Here is a 21,754-nt window from a genome sequence, read left to right as displayed (position 1 = left end):
CGCCTATCTTTCAATTGCTAATTAAACAATTATAGTTAAGTTTCAAATACAGAGTAATTAAATTAATTTAAATGTAAATCTCATACCAAACACCTTTACATAGAAGTCTTGATTAACAAACAAAGGTAAGTTTTTACGGCTTGTGATGAGTTAATTATGAATCCGTGAAAGTGTTGATCCGTGTACAAACACCCATAGCCAGAAATTAGTAGTGCTTTTGCTAATTAATATTCATAATATGTAAATGAGAATTGTACCACGTGATAATAGTTTGTACTGAACTGGCTTGATATCATTAAAACCTTTAAAACACGGATATTATAAGTTGCTCGTCAAAGAGTCCTTTTTTATAATCACTCTGACATTTCCGTAAAGTTGTCAGGCGGTCAAAATCAAAACAATGAACGCGAATTAAGTGTTTTTTCGTGTTTTCGTGAGTTTAATCTTCTTGAAATAAGGACATTTTAACTTTACGTGGGAACCTAAAGTTCAACGACTACACATACAAGGTTTGGACTTGTTTATTCTTTGGACATTCAAGCTTCAAATTTCACCCCGGCAAACTGTTTTTTCTAATGACCTTGTTAGCCAATTTTCAACACGAAGTTTGCAAATTTGACGTTTCAGCCATTTTAGCCTGTATTTTATACTGAAATGTCAAAAGCCTCTCGCTTCGATTTTTAAAATAGCCCAGGAACCTTGATTTTTGCAACAACAGTCATTATGTTTCGTTTAAATGGTGTATATTGTTGTGTATATTTATTTTCTGTCCCTGCAACTTGTCTATCAATTAAATTAAAGTAAAAACAGACATTTTTTTCAAAATTCCCTATCATTTCAAATCCATTTCCGTGACCCGTATCCGATTTCTTTAGTATAATATTCAAATAAGCAAAGTGTCGTTGATTTCTGGATATGCCATTAAAAATGTCTCTAATCAGTTGCGTAGGGTTCACCACAGGTCAATTGGATTTTGTTATTGTTTAGAAATATGATCTGGTCATCAATTTCTGACGAAAGACTATTTGACTTTTTATTTTTTGTTACAAGTTGTGCACATGAAAACATTCCATCGGGAGGAAAAGACGTTGCTGGTACTACTATAACAAATAGTATCCTCAAGATAAACATATTTATTTTGTTAATTGATTTCATTTAGTATTACGAAGGGGATATTTCAACGGAACTAAAGTGAGTGGGAATGTGAAGAGAAATATCTCAAGATGTATAACACGCAAACGAGTATCCGAGTACTAAAACTGTTCTCGAGTACTCGGCCTTCCGAGCGAGTACCGAGTACTCGAGTACTCGTTGCCATCCCTAATATATATGCAAGTCTAAATTGAATACAACGATCAAACCTATGATTGCGTTGGATAAAAACCGCAATTTGTATACGTGTGCATGTAAAACAATTTCGTTGACCAAAAAGTGAAAAAGTATGTTTCTAACAAAACGCATTTGACTAACAGTACGAACAACTGATGTTCGTAATTAAAACATGAGGTGTTAATTTTTTACACCATATCCGGATATCTTTATATTAATTTAATGCCAAACAGAAAACAATAAACTTACGGCAAAGATGCTATACCACAAACATGAGGTGCAAAAATTTGTAAACCATATCCGGATTTTGACAATTAATATCTCTTCAGTGATGTTAGGGATCGAAACAGTATTTTGAAGGCCATATTATACACCTCAATTTAGGATACAAGACTCTTGAATTTTGAAGAGTCGAAATAGGATGAACGGATTATATAAACCGGAGGGAAAATACAATACAAGCCCAAACGAAATGAATATAAGCAAGTCTAAATTGAGAACAACGTTCAAACCTACGATTGCGTTGGATATAAACCGCAATTTTTATACGTGTGCATGTAATATATTCGTTGAAGAGGGATCTAGATACAGCACTAACAACATTTTCCAAAAGACCAAAAAAGTGAAAATTATATTTTAACAAAACGCATGTTGGGTAAACCTAAAACATGAAACATTTTCCAAAAGGCCACAACAATAACTGAATTAAAGTCTACATTTGTAACACTTTCATCTGAAATTTCTACAGATTTATGTATACATTTTCAATCATTTGTGAAGCAGTATAAGCCTCGTTTCAAAAACGTTCACTTAAAAGTGATCAACCAAAATAATTTGAACATTTCCCTTTAGGTCTGTAGAATTTCTGATACTTAGTTCTGACCATATATGTTTCATTTAGGATTGATATTTCAAAGATTTTATCATAAACTGAATGAATTGTTTCTTCGGATTACCACCTGTCGTCCCCGTCTATAGACCACCAGTGTGTGTCCGCATGTCCCCTTAATGATTTCTGCAATGCCGGTAAACAAGTAAAATCACAAAAATACCGATCTTCGAGGAAAATTCAAAACGAAAAGTCCCTATCAAATGGCAAAATCAAAAGCTCAAACTCATCAAACGAATGGATAATTACTGTCAAATTCTTGACTTGATACAAGAAAATTTCTTATGTAAAAAAATAGTGAATTAATAAAGGCAACTGTAGTATACCGCTGTTCGAACGTCATAAGTCGATTGGGAGAAAACAAATACGGGCTACAAACTAAAACTGATGTAAACACATCAACTATATCAGGAAAACAACGCAACAATAGAAACACTGAAGTGCAAAAAAAAAAAAAAAAAAAAAAACCCGACAATGCAACACGCACAGAAACGAACTGTAAGATAACAACTGCCAGCTATTAAACATGGTTAAATAGCTAGCTAAACCTCGCACTTATTTGACTGTCGTATAAAATTTCATTATATAGACAACGACGTGTGAACAAAATAAACAGACATAGTAGGTAAAAATGTCAAAATAGGGGTTCAACAGTCAATATTCTGTAATAGACATAAAGACAATGCACATAAGCAATTTGTTTTTTTAAAATACAAAAAAATTCCATAGCACAGTAACACAATAACAGGATGTACAAGAACCGAGACACGCCAAATGGATATCACAAAAATGCAATAAACAGTAAAAGTAATATTAGAAAAGACAAATAGAAGAATACTATAACACGTTCTTAAGATTTTAAACAACGTCAGTACCCATACTCTATCATGCTCTATACTTCAAGACCATCGTGTATTATTTGTGTACTGGATACGGAATAGTTAACAACAAGGTCTTGGTATCTTCCGATGAACGTTTTTAGAAAAGGACGATGAACGTTTTTAGAAAAGGACGAGACGTTCTTTGACATACCCCTGTTTTTTGCACAGGCACTGGTGGCGTTTTACAAAGTCTGTGTAGTCGCTGCAAGCTCTTTAATACCGAATAAATGGAAAATGTATATCCCATGTGCAGGTGAAAATGGTATATTGCTACTAAGGTTGGGGAGATTGATGATTCCAAATTATAATCTTCTCCTTTGTAATAGATTTTGGTACTGAGATGACCGTGTATGTCAAGTTAGAGGTAAAAGTCTAAAAAGGAGGCGATGGATGCCGTATCTATTGTTTCTTTTAATTCTTAGTTCTCGGGAGTATAGTAATGGAAACCCAATCAGAAAAGTTTGAATTGTTATTGTTAACGGAAAAACATCATCAATAAATCTGAATGTGAAATTGAATGACATGGCTTCTTTGAATTTCTGTTTTTTACAAGTGTCTGAAAGAACTCCAACTCGTATGAAAATAAAAAAAGAGAGAGTTATGCATGTGCTAAAATTTTATATAAATATTCTACCATTGTGACCAGAAATGTTTCCTGTTTACCGCCTGCCCGGATATAACTTCATCATATCCACGTGGCCAAATTATATATATAATATATCTGATGCTTGCATACCCTTCCTTTTTTCCTTCGGTATTTTTCTTTTATTCCTTTTTAATTGGGAAGCCCTCAGACGTATGAAAGATAGGATTTTATTTCAAGGCTTGACTGCAGTATTTATCACTTTTAAGTAATTTGATTTTGATTTGAAAAATTAACCCAAATGCGTTGCAGGTTAACCTCCTCATTACGTCTCGCATCCCTTTGTCTTTTATTTATTTATTGTGTTTTGCCATACTCTTGTCACCTTTTCATACACTTATGAGTAATGCTATACTTTTGTTTCTCCTTTGGCATCTCCCGCTTTTTATACAAGTAAAAGAAGTTTCTTTGAATGCGTTTTGCAGTTTTCCTTTAAAATACGTGTATTTTGCTTTGATATCATTAGTCGTATGTTATATGTGCCATTTGTAAGAAGTGAAAAAGATAGCCTGGTTGGATGATGTTAATTGGTAAAAACGAAAAATGAAGATCATATAAATTTTGTCAATGTTGATGATTCACAAATATATGACAAATTAGTCAACAGGAAACAGGAAAGACATGATTTTAATCAAGTAGCCATTAAATATTCCTACAGAAAAAAATCTTTGATGATTTATGAACATCGTTAGAACAACCAACAAATTGCATTTTAAACTATTCCATTCAACACTGTTGACGTGTACGTCTAATATTTTATCAGGCTTTACTCATGTGCAAATCATGGCATATATATTTGGCTCCAGAAGAGCACAATTTGTTTAAGTCATCATCAATGAATCGAGATTATTGTAAAAATGGTCACTCTGATAAATTTGTCTATATTCAAATGTATATATATCCTTTCCGATAAAACTATTCCGAGACTCCAACTGATGACTCATACTTATGTTGCTCGCAATTATATAGTTGCTTTTATCTAGTGTGCATGTTTTCTTTCCCTTTCTCATTTTGATTTAGGCTTAATTTTTCATGAGAGGGAAATAAAAATGAGATTTAAATTGAATTTTTGGTAATGTTATGTTTAGGGTTCAGTTGATAGCAGGCAAAATGTAAAAGAGGATACGTAAGTGTTTTGATTAATAACACTTTTAAAAGGCCATCTGAATTTAGTCTAAGAAGGACAAAAGCTGCCAAAAGGCATATTCAAACTCAAAAGTCGAAAACAAATTGACAGCAGCATGGCAAAATAAAAGAAAATTAAACCGATCATTAAACAGTATGCAAAACTCAACATAGATAACATAAGACAAAACAACGATAACCGGGGATGATCTCGTTTACTTTGGTAAGAACCTGCTCTACTGATGGAAGCTATCGCATTGCTCATGTAAGTACAAACCTGTTGATAGATCTAATTTGATAGGTCACATTCGAGGAAACGAGGACGGGATTGTGGTTACGAGAGTAGGAAATAAACTCATCATAGATACCAGGATTAAATTTTGTATTAACGCCAGACGCGCGTTTCGTCTACAAAAGACTCATCAGTGACGCTCGAATCCAAAAAAGTTGAAAAGGCCAAATAAAATACGAAGTCAAAGAGCATTGAGGACCAAAATTCCTAAAAGTTTTGCCAAATACAGCTTAGGTAATCTATTCCTGAGGTAGAAAATCCTTAGTATTTCAAAAATTCAAAAGTTTTGTAAACAGTTAATTTATAAATATGACCAGATCAATGATATCAATGTAAGATATTAACTGGAAAATTCAATGACAAATGAGTTTACAGGCGAAGAAAGGACCTGGGTATTCTAAATTTAAACCATCAGGCTTGTCGAGATAATGCTTGTAAATAGAAATTAAATTTGGTTATTACTGTGAATCCGAATCGCTTTAGTTTTTTTTATTTGTCGTCATCACGAACGCTATAACAAATATTTTCGAAAGCCAGGAATGTATAAGATTTGATTTAGCAAATGTAGTATACCACTGTTTAAGCATATTTTTTTTGTCAGGAAACTGGACAGCGATCAGATTACAACACTGGAATCGAATTTTTGTTCCAACTGATATGGATCTTGAAATCCTGTAAGCTATCTGATGTCAGAACAATAATTTGGCAACATATGTTGTTGCTGTCGCATTATAATATCTCAAATTTCTATTTTTTCATATTTCAAAAAAACAATGTGTTAATGGAATTCCTATAGTTCTCTCTTTTCTTAACTTCTTAATTTTTACAAGAAGCATAACACATTCCTTTTTTTATATTATATTGTCATTCGTTTTGAATTGTGTCATGTCTTAGAAAATAAGAATGCTTTGAATCTTGAAAGATCATCAATTATAAAACTTTGAATTTGAATAAGTTGATGATTTTCTCTACCTTAATATGACAAATTAGATAACGAGATTAAGGAAGACCTGGTTGTATTCATATCTATGCCAAATCTTCCAAAAGGGGAATATTATATACTCTATCGAAAATAACCTCATTATAGATCCCAAGCTTAAAATTTGATACGCTAGACGTTCGTTCTGTCTTTTAAAGACTCATCAGTGACCACTTAAGCAACGATACCACACCAATCACAATCACTTTTTCTATTTTTTGTAAAACCAATAAGAATCATAAGATATTACTAGCACGCATTTCATTTTGTAATTGCCTAATACTGATTTAACAAGGTACCATATGAGACTGTTTTGTACTTCACAAATATTAGAACTTTTGATTGTACTTTTAGCGCAGCTCTTGTAATATGTTAGTGCTAAATCGTAGTAGAAAAAGGCAAAACGATTCAACTGATTAAAACACGTTTTATATTTATGAATATCAACTAATCAACGTTTTCTTTACTACCAGCTATGTATCTTTTGTTTGTGAAAGGAGGTATGTTAAATTGAATGTGTAATACTAAATTGCGTGCAAATGCTTTTCAGGGGGAAGTTAAACACATATTTTGCTTTTTTTTAAATAAAAACAAAAAAGAAAACAAAACTATGACATTTAATTTAAAAAAAAAATGTTACCTGTGCCGGTTAGTCCAAACAATTATGACGTCTTGAAAGGCTATTATATTATTTTTTCTTTGACGCCTTACATCAAAAGCTTCGAAAAACCTATAGTTTGTGGTGCCGCGTTTTAAAGATGAAGAAACATAACAGTGATAGTCTGACATTAGCATTATTCATCATTTAAATTTCCTTGTAATATTTAAAATAATTTACTATACCATTTATCTGAGATCGGAAAATTGTTCCAATTTTAGCCTTACATATACGTGTATGTTATATTCGATTCCATCAATAATGTATTTAGATTCATGTGTGTTAGCATTGTTGTCGTTCGCGTATTTTCAGCATCCACAAAAGGCTTTAGGAAAATGATAATTTGAGTTATGGATGGACTTAATAGTTTTGTCTAAAACAGTGTACGCCTTACTGTGGGTCGACATACATACAAGTACTGCTGAAGAACAGAATAAACATTTGAAATTATATGTTAAGCTCCAAATTATTTTTTGTAATCTTAGGCACAATTTCTTTATTTCCACCACTGTGCAATATGAGTGAGACACAGCGTTATCGATATTTTAACAGGGAACCGGATGAAGAAAAACATACATTTCCTGAAATATTCCGTTCATAAACATACAAATGTTTCGTCAAATACATACACTGTTAACATAGTGCTTAATTTCCCTTTTTCACTGGAGTCATATACCAATGACTCAAGGGGTACATTGGACAATATCCGTCATATGTCATATGAAATATACCATAATGGTCAACCAACTATAAGTGAATCAAATATATCCTAACGGTCAACCAACTCGTGATAGCGTTTGTTTCAAGGATGAATTTTATTCGAAAGTTTTGTTTTACAAAGTATAATTTATCCCTTTGTAAGACAAAAGCTTTGTAGCTACATAGTAAACTTGACAATGGAAATGGGGAATTTGTCAAAGAGAAAACAACCCGATCAAAGAGTAGATAATAGCCGAAGGCCACCAATGGGTCTTCAATACAGCGAGAAAATTCCGCACTCGGAGGTGGGCCTCAGTTGGTCCCTAAATAAAATGTGAACTAGTTTCGTGAAAAAAGACGTCATACTCAACTCCAAAACATCTAAATGAACTAAAATTAAAAAAACAAAAACATGCAAGACTAACAAAGGCCAGAGGCATGTGCCTTGGGACAGGCGCAAATGTTTTGTGAGATCTCAACCCTCCCCTATATCTCTAGCCAATGTAGAATAAAGAAACACACAGCAATACGCACAGTAAAACTCAGTTTAATAAAAGTCCGAGTCCGATGTCAGAATATGTAACAAAAGAAACAAAGCAAAAAAAAAACAATGATACATAAATAAACAATTGCAAAGGACTACTCACAGTTACTGACATGTATGCTCCAGACCTCAATTACATTCATATATGTTTAATGGAGCAGAATTATATCAATGCTACTTGTAACATGTCTTTAAAATTGGACTGGGGAATACTTGTTCGAAGGATAGAGAAGTCAAATGATTTTCATTTTTGGTTGAAATTCAAAGAAATATAAAACAGCTGAGGCCTCTGATTTTTCAGGATTTCCTCTTTGGTATGTATATTTCTGGTATTTGTCAGACAGTAGTCATGGTTTCGTTTTTCTTTGCTTTTATTCTTTTTTATGTATTTAAACCTAATGCCTTTGTAACGCTTATATGTTAGTTCAAATGTCTTGCCTCCAGGACAATGACAAGTGTATGTAATTGAACTTGTGTTTCATTATATAGAAAGAACGGGAAAATATTTACTTCCAGGAAATAATCTTTTAACGGGAATCTGTCTGCTTTAAAAAAAAAAGTTAATACCCAGAAAACAGTTTTTTGTTAACTATTTGCCTATTAACAGTATTTCTACGGGAAACTGATAGCTTCAATTAGAAAAAAAGCGAAATAAAGGAGAAAAATACCAAAGGGACATTCCAACTCATAAGTCGGAAATAAACTGACAACGCCTTGGCTAAAAACGAAAAAGACCAACAAACAACAGTATTCAAAACACAACGTAAAAACTAAAGACTGAGCAACACGAACCCCACTAGTGCTATAAAAGGGTAAGCAGATCCTGCTCCACATGTGACAAGACAAAGTCAAGCAATATACTCTAAATATAGTACATGGGTACACTAATGTGAAAGTAAACCAAAATGTCATAATCTTTTGTATTAATCGAAATTATCAGTCTAACTGTGTTGTACAAGGATTACTAGTCCTTCATTTTTCATTTGATACCTATATTACCAAAATTTATTCTATATAGTTTGATATTTACAGAAATGCTTAGGAAAAGAAATACGAAGTTTACCAAAGAGACATTCAAACCCATAAGTCGTAGGAAGTATTTTGTTGAAAATATGTATTACTTTTCAGCATGGTTTGGGGTTTTTTTTACCGGGCCTAACTTTTTTTTTAGATATTTCAAAGTCGATCCGAATTATTTTGCAGAGAATTAAGAATTCCACTCAAGCTGGTGCTAATGACCGTCTCAAAATTTACAATGAGGTAAGAGTATTTTTACTCTATGTCGAAAGTCTCACTGTGATTTAAATAAAAAAGGAAAGTAATAAAAGTGTTGATCCTTTTTTTTTGTGTTTTTTGTGTATTTGTTTTTATATACATTTTTTTTTTATCTGTGTACGTACTGATTTTGTACCATGGATTGATACCCCATAACATTTGTCTTTCTTATTCTCTCGAAAAAGAAGTGAGGCGAAGGATCCTTCAACTCATAATTCAAAAAAAAAACTGACAACGCAATGGCTAAAATAGAAAAGGACTAACAGACAAACAACGGTACCAACAACAGAACATACAAAGGAAAGAAAACCCCATTAAAAAACTTTGAGAGATCGCAGATGCTCTGGAGGACTTAACAGATCCTGCTCCACATGTGGCATCCGTCGCTATGGAAGCAATACACAGTTAGGAGTGTAGTTTCGCATTTTGGCCATGGTGGCTTTTTCAAATATGAAAATAATTGTGCAAAAAAAATAATTTTTAGACAGCTGATGACCAATTTAGCCTTCAAAGTGGTTATAAGAACATCAAGATTATTTTGTACATGTTTAATGGGCTATTCTCTGTTTGACTGTCCGTATTTTCAAAGCCAGACCAGCTATAGGTCCAGAAATTAGTGTAGTGTTTACAAACACTTTTTTCCCACGGAGTTTTTGACGCAATTTTACAAAGAAAATGAAACAAAAGTCATATGAGTTTAATTTTATCTCTTGATAAATATATGGAAACAGTTTCAGAAAAGGTATCACTCCAAGGGGTTGAAATTCTAGTTCTGGAGAAAAAAATGGGAAATATGTGACATCTTTATCCCCCTTTTTGCAATATTTTATAGCAATTAAAAGCAGATTGTTTCCATGGATACAACAAAAAGTAGGCTTGATTTGTAAGAAAGCAAGGAAAAGAGGATGGTAAATTATAATAAATTAATAATTTTAATTTTAGCAAAAATGTATATTTGTTTTATAATACTTTTGCACATAAAATTCTGATATTTGTCGCATAAAATGGTTATGTCCCACCAATTCGCTATATGCCATAATAAGTTCCCCCTCCGCCGTACTCAACAATACAGATTAAGAGTATAGTATACACAAATTTAAAATGTGTACCGTCATTTGTGTATGTGTTTAGTTACGAGAATATATTTATATAGCATTCCAGGAGCAATGAGTAATTATTGAGTGTTGGCTTAAGGGCTATGTACAAATGTAACATAGAACATGCCAAATTCCATAACGCATGTTATTTGTTTGGTACACTAAATTTGCTAGATAATTTGGGTTTATGTCAGTAAAACTTTACGTTTTTTGAAAGGATATAGAAAAATTCCAGTATTTTTGATGAAAAATGCATAATTGCCGAGAAAGAAAAGTTGAATCATATTTATGATTTCTTTAACAACATTACCGAACTTTTCTTATACACATGTAAGGAGGTGTGGTATGGTTAACAGTGAGATTAACTATCCACCAGTGTCCAAATTATGATGATTATGACACTATAGGTGGTCGTACGACATTCGACAATATTAAGCAAACAAAATAAATGAAAACAACATTGAAAAACCATTACTGAATAGTCAGCAACATCTTCGTCTTTAAAGTTCTGACATGTCATAATTTGAAGCAATATAAACGACCTAGTTCATTAAAACAATTACCGAAAAACAAATAGGGCAGACAGCAACCAAAGACATGCACTGAATTGCACTCCCTTGACTTGGGACATGCAAATAAAGAATGTTGCCCGGATTAAACGTTTGTGTGGGCGTTCACTCATTCACATGGGTCAGTGGTAATACAGCACAACATAAAAATAAAGTGTATACAACAGAAATGGTTTATGTCAACTGATTTGTAACAAGCACAAATACTAAAGAAACAAAGAACGGAAAAATACACGAGTACTTAAGTTCCTTGAAGAAGTAAAATCCTTTATTAAAAGTATAATTGTAACTGGTTGTTTCTATATTGGTTCTGATATTGATCTTCGATCATTGATTTGCTTTCCACTTTCCGAATTCTTTGGGCCAATAATTCAAACCAAATCAAGAGTTATTGCATACTAAAGAATTGTCAGCTGGTAACCTTCTAAAACATTACGGCCATTCGATTTGATTGTGAATTTTACTTTTGTGTGCCGTAAGTCGTCGTCATCGTGCACCTTCTTCTCCTCATCATCATCCCCAAAAATGTTGAAATGAAAACTTTGATTAGTGCATTGCACCAGAAATATATAAGGAAGTATGCTACATTATATATATAGAGAATAATACATGGCAAAATCCGTATCATATGTCGTATCATCCCGAGACATCAATATCAGCCCAAGGGCCTTTAGGCCCGAGGGATGATATTGGTCGAGGGTGATACGGCATGTGATACGGATTTTGCCATGTATTATAGGCTTTATCACATATTTCAACAGAAGAGTATTATATTATATGAACTGTTTTCTGATCCCGATAGATTAGCACTGGGTTACCTTCAGTTCTGCTTTTGTCTTGGTTCAAAGCCTTAAAATAACTGCTTATACAAAGCACCTGGGTTACCTTACCATTTGCCTGCTGCTGTTTTAAAAATATTTTGTTTATTATTGTATTTATTTGAGTGTTTTGTATTTTTTATAGTTGCATTTAGTATGCAAACTTGATGTTCGTGACGTCACATACAATATGAAAACTTGACGTTCGTGACGTTACATACCAAACAATGACGTCATTAAAAAAAATGACCTATTTTGAGGAAATTTTTTCTTAAGCAAAAAATAAACAAAAAACTATGTAAAAAAAAAAAAAAGAAAAAAAAAAAGGTATGCGATACGGGTTTTGACCATGCGATACGGGGTATGCGATACGGGTTTAGCTATGCGATACGGGGTATGCGATACAGGGTAGGTGATACAGACTGGAAAAACAACCTTTATTAGATATACAAAATAGCTGTATTTTGTACTAAATATATGATATATATATATATATATATATATATATATATATATATATATATATATATATCATATATTTAGTACAAAATACAGCTATTTTGTATATCTAATAAAGGTTGTTTTTCCAGTCTGTATCATATATATATATATATATATATATACATTGTATATATAGTGAGGAAGAATACAAGATTTCCTTTTTTATCTGGGATAAACATGAATGTCTTTGATCACCTTCTATTTTTAGTTACAAAACTATATTGCCGAAACTTTATCAATGCATTCGGGGGAAAAAGAATTGAAATTACTTCATAAAATTTGTAGTGTGGTGATATAACTTTGCTGTCTAATTTTTTAAGGACTTTAGACCAAAATAATTAAGAAATGTGTTGCACGTATTTATTTATACGAAAATATTTATTTTTTGTGATTCTAAATCATAGAAACTCTCAACTTAGTAGAGTAAACAGCTTGCGCTTGACACGGACAGTGTATTCTATAAACGATAGTAGAGTTTACACACTTTTCACAAGAATTTTCTTTTACAACAAAGAGGGGTTAACATACGCATGTCAAATTAAACATTATCTATTTAAACATTGAAATGTCTGGGAAACACAATTTGAACTATATTTTAAATTGTCAATGAAACATTACAATCGATAAGTATTTTTTAATCCAATATTTCAATCATTACAATAAGTATTTTTCAATTCAATGTTTAAATCAGAACAAAAAGTATTTTTCAGTCCAATATTTCAATCATTACAATAAGTATTTTTCAATTCAATATTTAAATCATTACAAAAAGTATTTTTCAATCCAATATTTCAAGTATTACAATAAGTACTTTTCAATTTAATATTTCAATCATTACAAAAAGTATTTTTCAATTAAATGTTTCAATCATATCAAATAGTATTTTTCATTTTCCAATCCATTATTTCAATCAATACAATCAGTATTTTTAAATCATTTTTGTCAACCAATACTTTTTTCCTAGTTGATTTAACTATCAACCACATCTCCAGTAACAAACAGTCTTAAAGGAACATCTCCACCGAGAACATACCAGTTTTACATAACAGCAGAGAGAGCATTTGGGGGGTTTCCATAACCATCCTCTTGCCTGTATTTTCCCTGAAATTAAACGAAGCTTACCCATTATTGTTGATAAAAAAACGTACATATTTGATACACGTCTAGTCTTAATATTCATAATTAAATAACATACAATTTTCTGCTATGTTTATGCATTTGTAAAAAAGCAAACATTTTACATCTACTAGATTAATTTTATATGAAATATAACAGTTTAACCTTGTTTCATCTCTTATTCTAGCCCAAAAAACCAATCGATGAGATAGCAATCCAGTGACACAAAACACAAATTTTGGTTTTTGTTTTCTGTTTTGAATTATAATTATAAATGATTACATCGATGATCATCTCGTCTCAAACGAGAGAATTGACATTGACAAACTTCAACAAAACAAAACAAAAGCTAAAAAAAAAACAAAAAACAATCAACAATTTTTGGTAAAAAAATATAATCTCTCATTTTACAGTTATGTTGCTAAGTTGAACCTTAGATGGATTTGGCTTTTTTAAGCTATCTTTCTGTCTTCAAACTTTTCATCTGTTTCGGTACTTATTCACCCCTTACTTTTACATTTTCGACTTTTAGCGTTCCAGATGAAGGTTAATCCAGAAAAGCGAATAAAATTTATAAAGTGTTGGTTTATTTTAAAGCTATTCAATTCAATTCAAATCTTATGGTCATACGGAAATATAAATAGAAGGATTAAGTGGTCCTTTTTTATTTTGTGTTGTGGTTTTTGGAGACCTCTTTTAGTAGAATATTTGTGTTTATATTATATTTTTCGGATTTTTTACCACTTTTCCATAGTTTTCTTACTCTTACACAGAGGTTCGCAACAGTAATATATATCAATCAGAAAGTATAATTGACTGTAAAAACAAAGATAGCATGAAATAAAATTGAATATATTATGAGTCCTCTGTACTCAAAATGCCGTTCTTAAAAGTCGTATTATTGCAAATTTATTGTAAAATGTTTTCAGTACTAGCAGAAAATTAGAATTAGATCGAAAATGGTTACATTGATCAACATTGTAACATGTTTTTGTAACTTAATGGTAATATATATTATTAGTCTTCATTCAATTAAAGTTATAAATTAAAAAATCAAAAAAGGTTATAAATGCAAATTTTTAGAATGTGTACGTTATGATTCACATTTTCTTTAAAAACCTGACAGTTGTTAAAAAACCTGGACGTTTTACATATTGCTCTCGAAAAAAAAAACGCGAATAATGTAAAATGGTGAATTTTTAAATTTAATTTTATGAAATTGTGCATAGATTGCGCTCAAATTATGTGTTGAATTCAGAATTAGATAAATAGTCGTGAATGAAATTATCACGCTGACGCAATAGCATGTATATCACTCCAAAAAACTTGATCTATATCGAAAAATGTGGACCGGTTTACTCGAAACAACACGATTTTCTCCAGACACTATACCTACTTTGGGAAGATAGAAAACCTTTTTGAGTTGAAGTCAAGTATCTAACTTAAAACACATATAAAAAAAATACAAAGCCATGAATACTTGCACTTGAACAAAATGTGTTTACTTCTATAAATAAGAACATAACCGGTTGTTGTATGAAGCCTTTAGATAGTTTGAAAATGTTTTAACGTTTACTTCTATTGTTCATATCATTTATTATTTAGATTTATTTATACTTATTTGCTTAAAAATTGACAATCCGTATAAATACAGAATAAAACGAGAAAACAGACATTATGTGCGGTGAACATACATAAATAGACAAATGTTTATAAAATATTTGACATATTGTATATACGATACAAAAATACCGAGCTCTAAGGAATATTCAAAATGGAAGGTCCCTCATTGAATGACAAGGTAAAAGGCTGAAACACAGTAAACGAATGAAATACACCTGTAATATTCCATACTTTGAAACAGATATTTTCTTATGTAGGGTATTTTTTACCGAGTTTGAAAAAGTAGTGATTTTTAAACTCGGATATTAAGGATCTACATGCTACCATTACAAACATATATAGAATGAAATTCAAAACAGTGTAGCTGTGCCCATTGATTGACACATTAAAATCATCCATTGACTGGGACAATTTAGGTGAACGTTTGTATGTAACGACCAATGCTCACTATGTACTTTTTAAAGACACTTAAACTATGGGGTCACCAAAGGTTCTCAATACCTAAATAAAGTAATTCGAAAAATTTATCAGAAATAACACGATATTTTGATTTATATCAATTATATAAATCAAAACACGAAGGTTATTCCTGATTAATTTTTCGAATTATTTTATAATTAAAGGCGTTAAGAAACCTTTGGTGACCCCACAGTTTAAATATCTATCGTAGGTACGTCGTGAACAGTGGTCGTTACAGACACACGTTCACGTAAATTGTCCAAGTCAATGGATGATTTTAATGTGTCAATCAATGGCCACAGCTACACTGTTTTGAATTTCATTCTATATAAAAAAAAAACAGACGAAGTTCGTCAATAGGGACTGTCACGTGAATATGCAGCTTGTATAAATAAGCGTTAGATAATTAAAAAAAACCCTCATTAAATATCATTTAGTATTTGGTAAAGTTGAATATAAAAATTTGCTATACAAATCAGTAGAAAAGGCACTCAAAACAAAACAACGACAATAAGCTTATTTTTCAATTATTTTTTTTTTTTTTGTATTAAAGGGCGATTTTAGTAGCTAAAAACAGGCTCAATATTACTTATAAGCTAAAATTGGCTGACTGATGCTTATTTTGAAGAACATTTTACTTTACGATTCAAATTTGGTTTACATTTTTTCAACAGAGAAAATATTACAATAGCTCTTCTGTATTTTATCTTAATCATATTATGATCTGAATAGATGACGTCTTTTTTTTTCGATTTTGAATAAAGACAAGTTACGTACCATTTGCTTTATCCGGACATTCGCCTAATCTGACGAACACGATTTCAAGGTCCCCACATTCCTGCTTGATATCTTCTGTGACTTCATCTGCTTTCGGTACAGTTCCTGTGTAACAATCACCTACTTCTGCCTAAAGTAAAATATGTACTAAATCTTAAAATTGACCGAATGTTAACCAATAGAAATTGTGATTTTTTATAACAACGTTTATGCATTTCTATCGTTATCTTCAAAATACATATGAACAATATTTCATTCAAACTTACCTCCATCTTTATTCCACGTGTATTGAGTAGGATATATGCTCATTGTGACTATTTTATTAGTATTATATTCCTGAAATTAAATCCTCTGCTAACATAAAATCAAAATTTGAATTTTTGAATAAAAAACAATTACAGTTTAAAACGTACTTGAAAACCAAGTTAAAAAGACAATGGTTATATCATAACATTAACTTTATCAAAACTCTCCAAATAAATGTGATCACAATGCTATATATATCAACCTTAAATTTAAAATAGTAGCTAGCTCTACATTAGACATTTAGTGGAAATATGTGAAGCGCTGATTGAGATTTAGAGCTTCCATTTCCTTTTCTGATATATCATACAACGTTTAAATTTACCTCATCATGGAACTCAACACTGCAAGTTCCATTCTGTTTAACCACTATGTAACCCTAGAAAATTAAAATGGTAAAAGTTATAAAAATAAAAAGTCTCAAGTTCAACATTTATTTTAGATTTTTTACACTTCAATATCCAAAATCACAGCCTTTTGATAATTGAATTAAGTCAAATATATGACAATCGTTTTGCTTTTTTATTATTTACTTGTGAGGAAATCTGTACTGGAAAGATAGATTTTACCGAATCAAAGATTAAGTATCTCTTTTTCTTTTAAAACAATTGGAAAAACAACATTGATACTATTTTATTGCACACGATACAAGAGTAAACACATTTATGGAATAATCTACTAGATGAGTTTAACTACTTTTTATGCCCTTTCTTCTATTTGTAGTGGCATAATGTTTATGGTCTGTGCGTCCCTCCGTTCGTTCATTCGTCTTATTGTCTGTCCACCTATCCCTTCGTCTTTTCTTCTGTTTCTTCGTGTGTCTCATATCACATGTATCAGTTTAAGTTTAAGTAGTATACCATCAAGTTTGGTCACCTCAACTTGAAAGCAAGTACACACATTCATGATGCTGTGAACTTTTTAAGGAATATTCCTATCACTGTTTTACCCAGTTTCATGGTTCACTAAACATTAAAATTTGATAGTAGAAAATCAGTATATTTTCATGTTAAAACTTTTGAATATAGATTTTGTCATTGAGTTGTGGTCATATCAACTCAAAATTTAGGTTACATATTATTTACGATTTAAACTATTTACATAATATACCAAATTATGGTTTGATGTCACGGTTTACTGAACATAGAATTTACTGCGTTTGGCGCAGGGTGTTCTGTGGACACATACTCTCATTGTAGTCATAAACATTAAATGTCCACGTTTCAAAAATAATTTAAACTTATTTACCTTATCCTGGTTTACAATCTGTTCCTCTAGAATAACTCCATTTTTTCTTATGACGGATATTTCTTTGCCTTCTTCTTTGATTTCGGTGACATCATACTTAATCCCTTCAGTATCAGTTACCACACGATGCTGAACAAACAAAAATTGTCATGGTATTACCATAGCATTTGCTTTGTTATTTAAAACACAAACAATCTGTTAAGTTTAGTATCACCCAGTATTTTAAGAAAAAAATGTTAAACGAAATTTCTTTTGAGTAGATAGCATTATTCTATGTAATTTTAAATTTTCCTTAGACACGAGAAATTTTTAAATTATGATACAGTAGGTCATAACGAGTCTGTGCAAATCTATAAGTTTAAAAAAAAAAAACATTTTTAAGGGTAGAATGACACTGAGGTAGCTACAAACGAAAACAGATTTTATTGTAAGAAATTTATTTATTCTATTTTTTTTTTAATTATTTCTAGGATTTATTTTCTGATTTTGGGCAATATGTCAGAATTATGGTGATGGTTTTTTTCGGAACTGATCGTTTATAATGTTAACACACTTAACCGGACAGTATGTACTTTTACGGTAGAAAATTTAATTGGTTCTATTTATCTAGGGTACAAATACTTACTTTTGAACTAGTTTCAGAAAACTGAAAAATCACCACAGAAAGGCATAAAGCGCTCAGTACTTTCAGCATTCTCCTTAGCCTTTTTTTTTGTCTTTGATTAAACCGTTTAGTCTTGACGCTGGTAACTTTAAATATAAAATGTAAAATGTGTTGTTTTTTGTAACTTTTAGATTATTGTAAGGAGCATACTTAATATGAACTATATTATATAAAGCGATATTTGATTTCAATACATTCGGCAAAGTTTTCAGTTTTGAATAGTGTAAGCTTACTAAACCAAAGAAGCTGAAAACGTATGGACGGACAGTAAAATGCAAACATATTTTTATTAATTTTATTTTAAGATTAAACACATTTAATATATCTCATACGAGTTAAAAAAAAAAATTCTAAGCATTTCTCTTGTACTTACTTTAACTGGTCTTTACTTTGTTCCTACCAATTTACATGTAGGCTTCTATTTATACGGGTGATCCAGTTCTTCCTTATTATGGTAATATCCAATCGGGGATTGAATTATTTTAATCATTTTTGGATTTTCAGAAATTGCGTAATTGTTTCTTTTATAATAAGGTGAAACGTTTTAAAATAACAGTTAAGTTCTCGGTAATATTTTGTCACTTTTATTGCACCCTAACTATCTTATTTATTTTTTTAAACGAAGAGTGTTTATTTTGTGCGAGTACATTTAGAATAATTAAGGTTCATGTTGGTACGAATGATTCATGTTGTAAAATATTCCAAATGTACTTCATTGCAGCTATTATATTTCAGGTTTTAAGTGTAACTTTGAACACAGAATCTTCAAATAAAATTCATGTTGGCAACGCATGTTCAGAAACAGGGCAGAAACAGTAGTTGACACGTATTATACTTTTTAGTGCGTAATATCATATTAAATTCTCGTCAAGTACATTTGTGGAGAAAATTGAGGAAAATCTTTTATATTTAACGTTTGAAAGTATTGAAATCTATGTGCTTTCAGACCATCAGGGACACTCTTACGTTAATATTTATATGGATCAACTGTGCTGTCAGAACTCATGCGTTGATCATGGATCATGAACACAAAATCCACAATCAGAATATACAATATATGTGAAATGGCTATATGACTGATAGACTTAACACTTCAGCATCAACGACGCCATTCATTGAATAGGACTTGTGTTTTTGGTCAGTCTAAAGTAAAACAACCTAGAAATTCAAAACGGAAAGTCCTTTCTAAATGGCAATTCAAAAGCCCAAACACATAAAACGAATGAAAAACAACTGTCATATTCCTAACTTGGTATAGGCAGTTAACCGTTTCCAACCAATGAAAAATAAAATTTTACGTATATTTTAATAATGTCAAATGCAGCTACACTTGAAATTAAATAAATTTATTACAATTTTATTTACATTTGTTATACACCTCTGTTTGTAACGAACTGTGTTCGATTTCAATCTTAATTCATAAGGATGCAAGTTTTCCTAATGAAGGTTAGTTAGTTTAGTTTAAACATATTTATTTATAGTGGATTGGGAAACAAGTTTTGCAACTTATATCAATCCCTTTCCACTTTGAGGGTGCGAGTACTGCCTTGTAGCGGCATTAGCCTACTCTTATTCGAAATCTACAAGGGTGTCTTTAACGTGCAAGAGATATGGCTCTCTCTTAACACGGGTCAGCCATTTATCGTCCCCTTCCGACGGACTATCATCGTTTCCTTTAGACCATACTCGCAAAAGGTTGAATTGGTTGTTCTCCCTGAGTATTCCAACTACCTCATTCAATTAACAGAGAGCCAATAAAAGTGGCATAAAACAATTGAAATTAGAAAGCATTGATACATTGTAATAGTGTTTTAACGGTGAAATATATTTTTCGGATTACTTTTAATCAAGAGTGCATATCATTATCCGGGCGAAAGCATTCTTCTAGCAAATAAAAACGTGTTGTATAAGAAGCGCTTTTATGGGTTTACCTTTACACCTGTAGAACTGGTAAAAAAAACAAACACACAAACTTAAAAAAAAATCCCTAAACAATAAAGGGTTTCAACGTAATGATGTTACGGGCAAAGGAAAACTTGCATATATTAATGAGGGGGCCAGTGGTTGTGAGTTCGAATCCTGCACGTGGATTTTACGTTCGATTCCAATCATTAGTGACTATGACTGTCCGTTTTCCTACCGAAGGTCCGTGATTCTCTTCGGTTACTGTGGATCCCTCCACCAATATAATTTGACCGCAACATATTAGCACAAAAGTGCTGACAGTTGCGGTAAACATCAATCCATCAATCAATCAATCGATTCTGTTATCGAGAGAGTAATAATTATTTACATTTTTTGAACTATTATAAACCTGGTATTTATGATGAGTCTATATCTAGATACCCCAGTTATTGCAATTAATCATCAGCCAATACAAATTAGCTTGAGATTTGTGAATATTGTCATAAGTTCTCTATATATATATGCATGCATACATTTAGCAGTAAACGCTAATCTTGTCGACGCAATTGCACGGTTTAGGGTTCATATCTTTATGATAACAGTAACGACACCAACATTAACTTCACCTGATGCGTACTTCGAAAATTTCTATATCTTCAGTGACGCTCGAGGTCAAAATACTTGAAAATCAAAAACATAATAAAACGTATTTATAAAAAAGAGCTAATAAAACCAAATACGACCAAAAATTAAGCCAGATAAATACCCTGCCTCGTCCGGTTTGTGGATTTGTTAGCTGTTTGAACGCTCTCAAACATGTTTAGCACCGCGACATTCTTTATGTATCTGTCCCAAGTCAAGAGTATGTAGTTCAGTGGTTGACGTTGGTTCATGTCTGTCATATTCGTTTTTCATAAATTGTTTTGTTATAGATTAGGTCGTTGGTTTTCTCAATTGAATTGTTCATTTTTTTCATGTCGGGGCCTTTTAATGCCGACTATATGGTATGGGTTTTTGTCATTGCCGAAGGCCGTACGATTGTCTATCAATGCTTACATCGACCTCATTTGAACTTTGTAAGATACATGTAGTTGTCTCATTGGCAATCATACCACATCTTATTTTTATAAGATAAGCCAACTTTAACGAAGACGAACCGAAAACAATACTGACAGTTATTCAGATGAAAAAAATACTCGGGACATTTTCCGATTCTGTAATCACGGAGAATTCTACAGTCGTCTAGGAAATCCAATGGATTTGATCGATCTCTGAAATGATTCACATCCTTATGGATATCCTAATTTGCTCTCTTAAACGCACAAGCAAGAACATTGCATTTTATTTACTAAGAGAGAGA

General features: G+C 31.6%; 2 protein-coding genes across 3 annotated transcripts in view; one reads left to right on the top strand and one right to left on the bottom strand.

Annotated features, from left to right (window-relative positions):
• LOC143072957 (uncharacterized) overlaps window positions 1-21,754 on the top strand; it is a 110,442-nt gene that overhangs the window by 51,064 nt on the left and 37,624 nt on the right. The gene's annotated exons all lie outside the window — the stretch shown is intronic.
• Window positions 12,919-18,961, bottom strand: LOC143072955 (uncharacterized). The gene is made up of 6 exons (XM_076248130.1): window positions 18,863-18,961; window positions 18,451-18,575; window positions 17,826-17,954; window positions 16,903-16,956; window positions 16,275-16,404; window positions 12,919-13,400 (listed from the first exon to the last, which is right to left on the bottom strand). The coding sequence occupies exons 2-6, from the start codon at window positions 18,517-18,519 to the stop codon at window positions 13,276-13,278; spliced, it is 507 nt and encodes a 168-aa protein (XP_076104245.1). The 5' UTR covers window positions 18,520-18,575; window positions 18,863-18,961; the 3' UTR covers window positions 12,919-13,275.

Source organism: Mytilus galloprovincialis, chromosome 4 (assembly GCF_965363235.1).
Source record: "Mytilus galloprovincialis chromosome 4, xbMytGall1.hap1.1, whole genome shotgun sequence".
Taxonomy (NCBI): domain Eukaryota; kingdom Metazoa; phylum Mollusca; class Bivalvia; order Mytilida; family Mytilidae; genus Mytilus; species Mytilus galloprovincialis.
This window is presented reverse-complemented; position numbering and strand designations above follow the sequence as displayed.

Excerpts from the sequence above, each read along its gene's own strand:
- LOC143072955 (XM_076248130.1), bottom strand. The coding sequence starts at position 18,519 with ATGCTGAAAGTACTGAGCGCTTTATGCCTTTCTGTGGTGATTTTTCAG. Across the intron at positions 17,955-18,450 it reads TTTCTGAAACTAGTTCAAAA|CATCGTGTGGTAACTGATAC; the intron begins GTAAGTATTTGT and ends TTGTTTGTTCAG. Across the intron at positions 13,401-16,274 it reads ATGTCCGGATAAAGCAAATG|GGAAAATACAGGCAAGAGGA; the intron begins GTACGTAACTTG and ends GTTTAATTTCAG.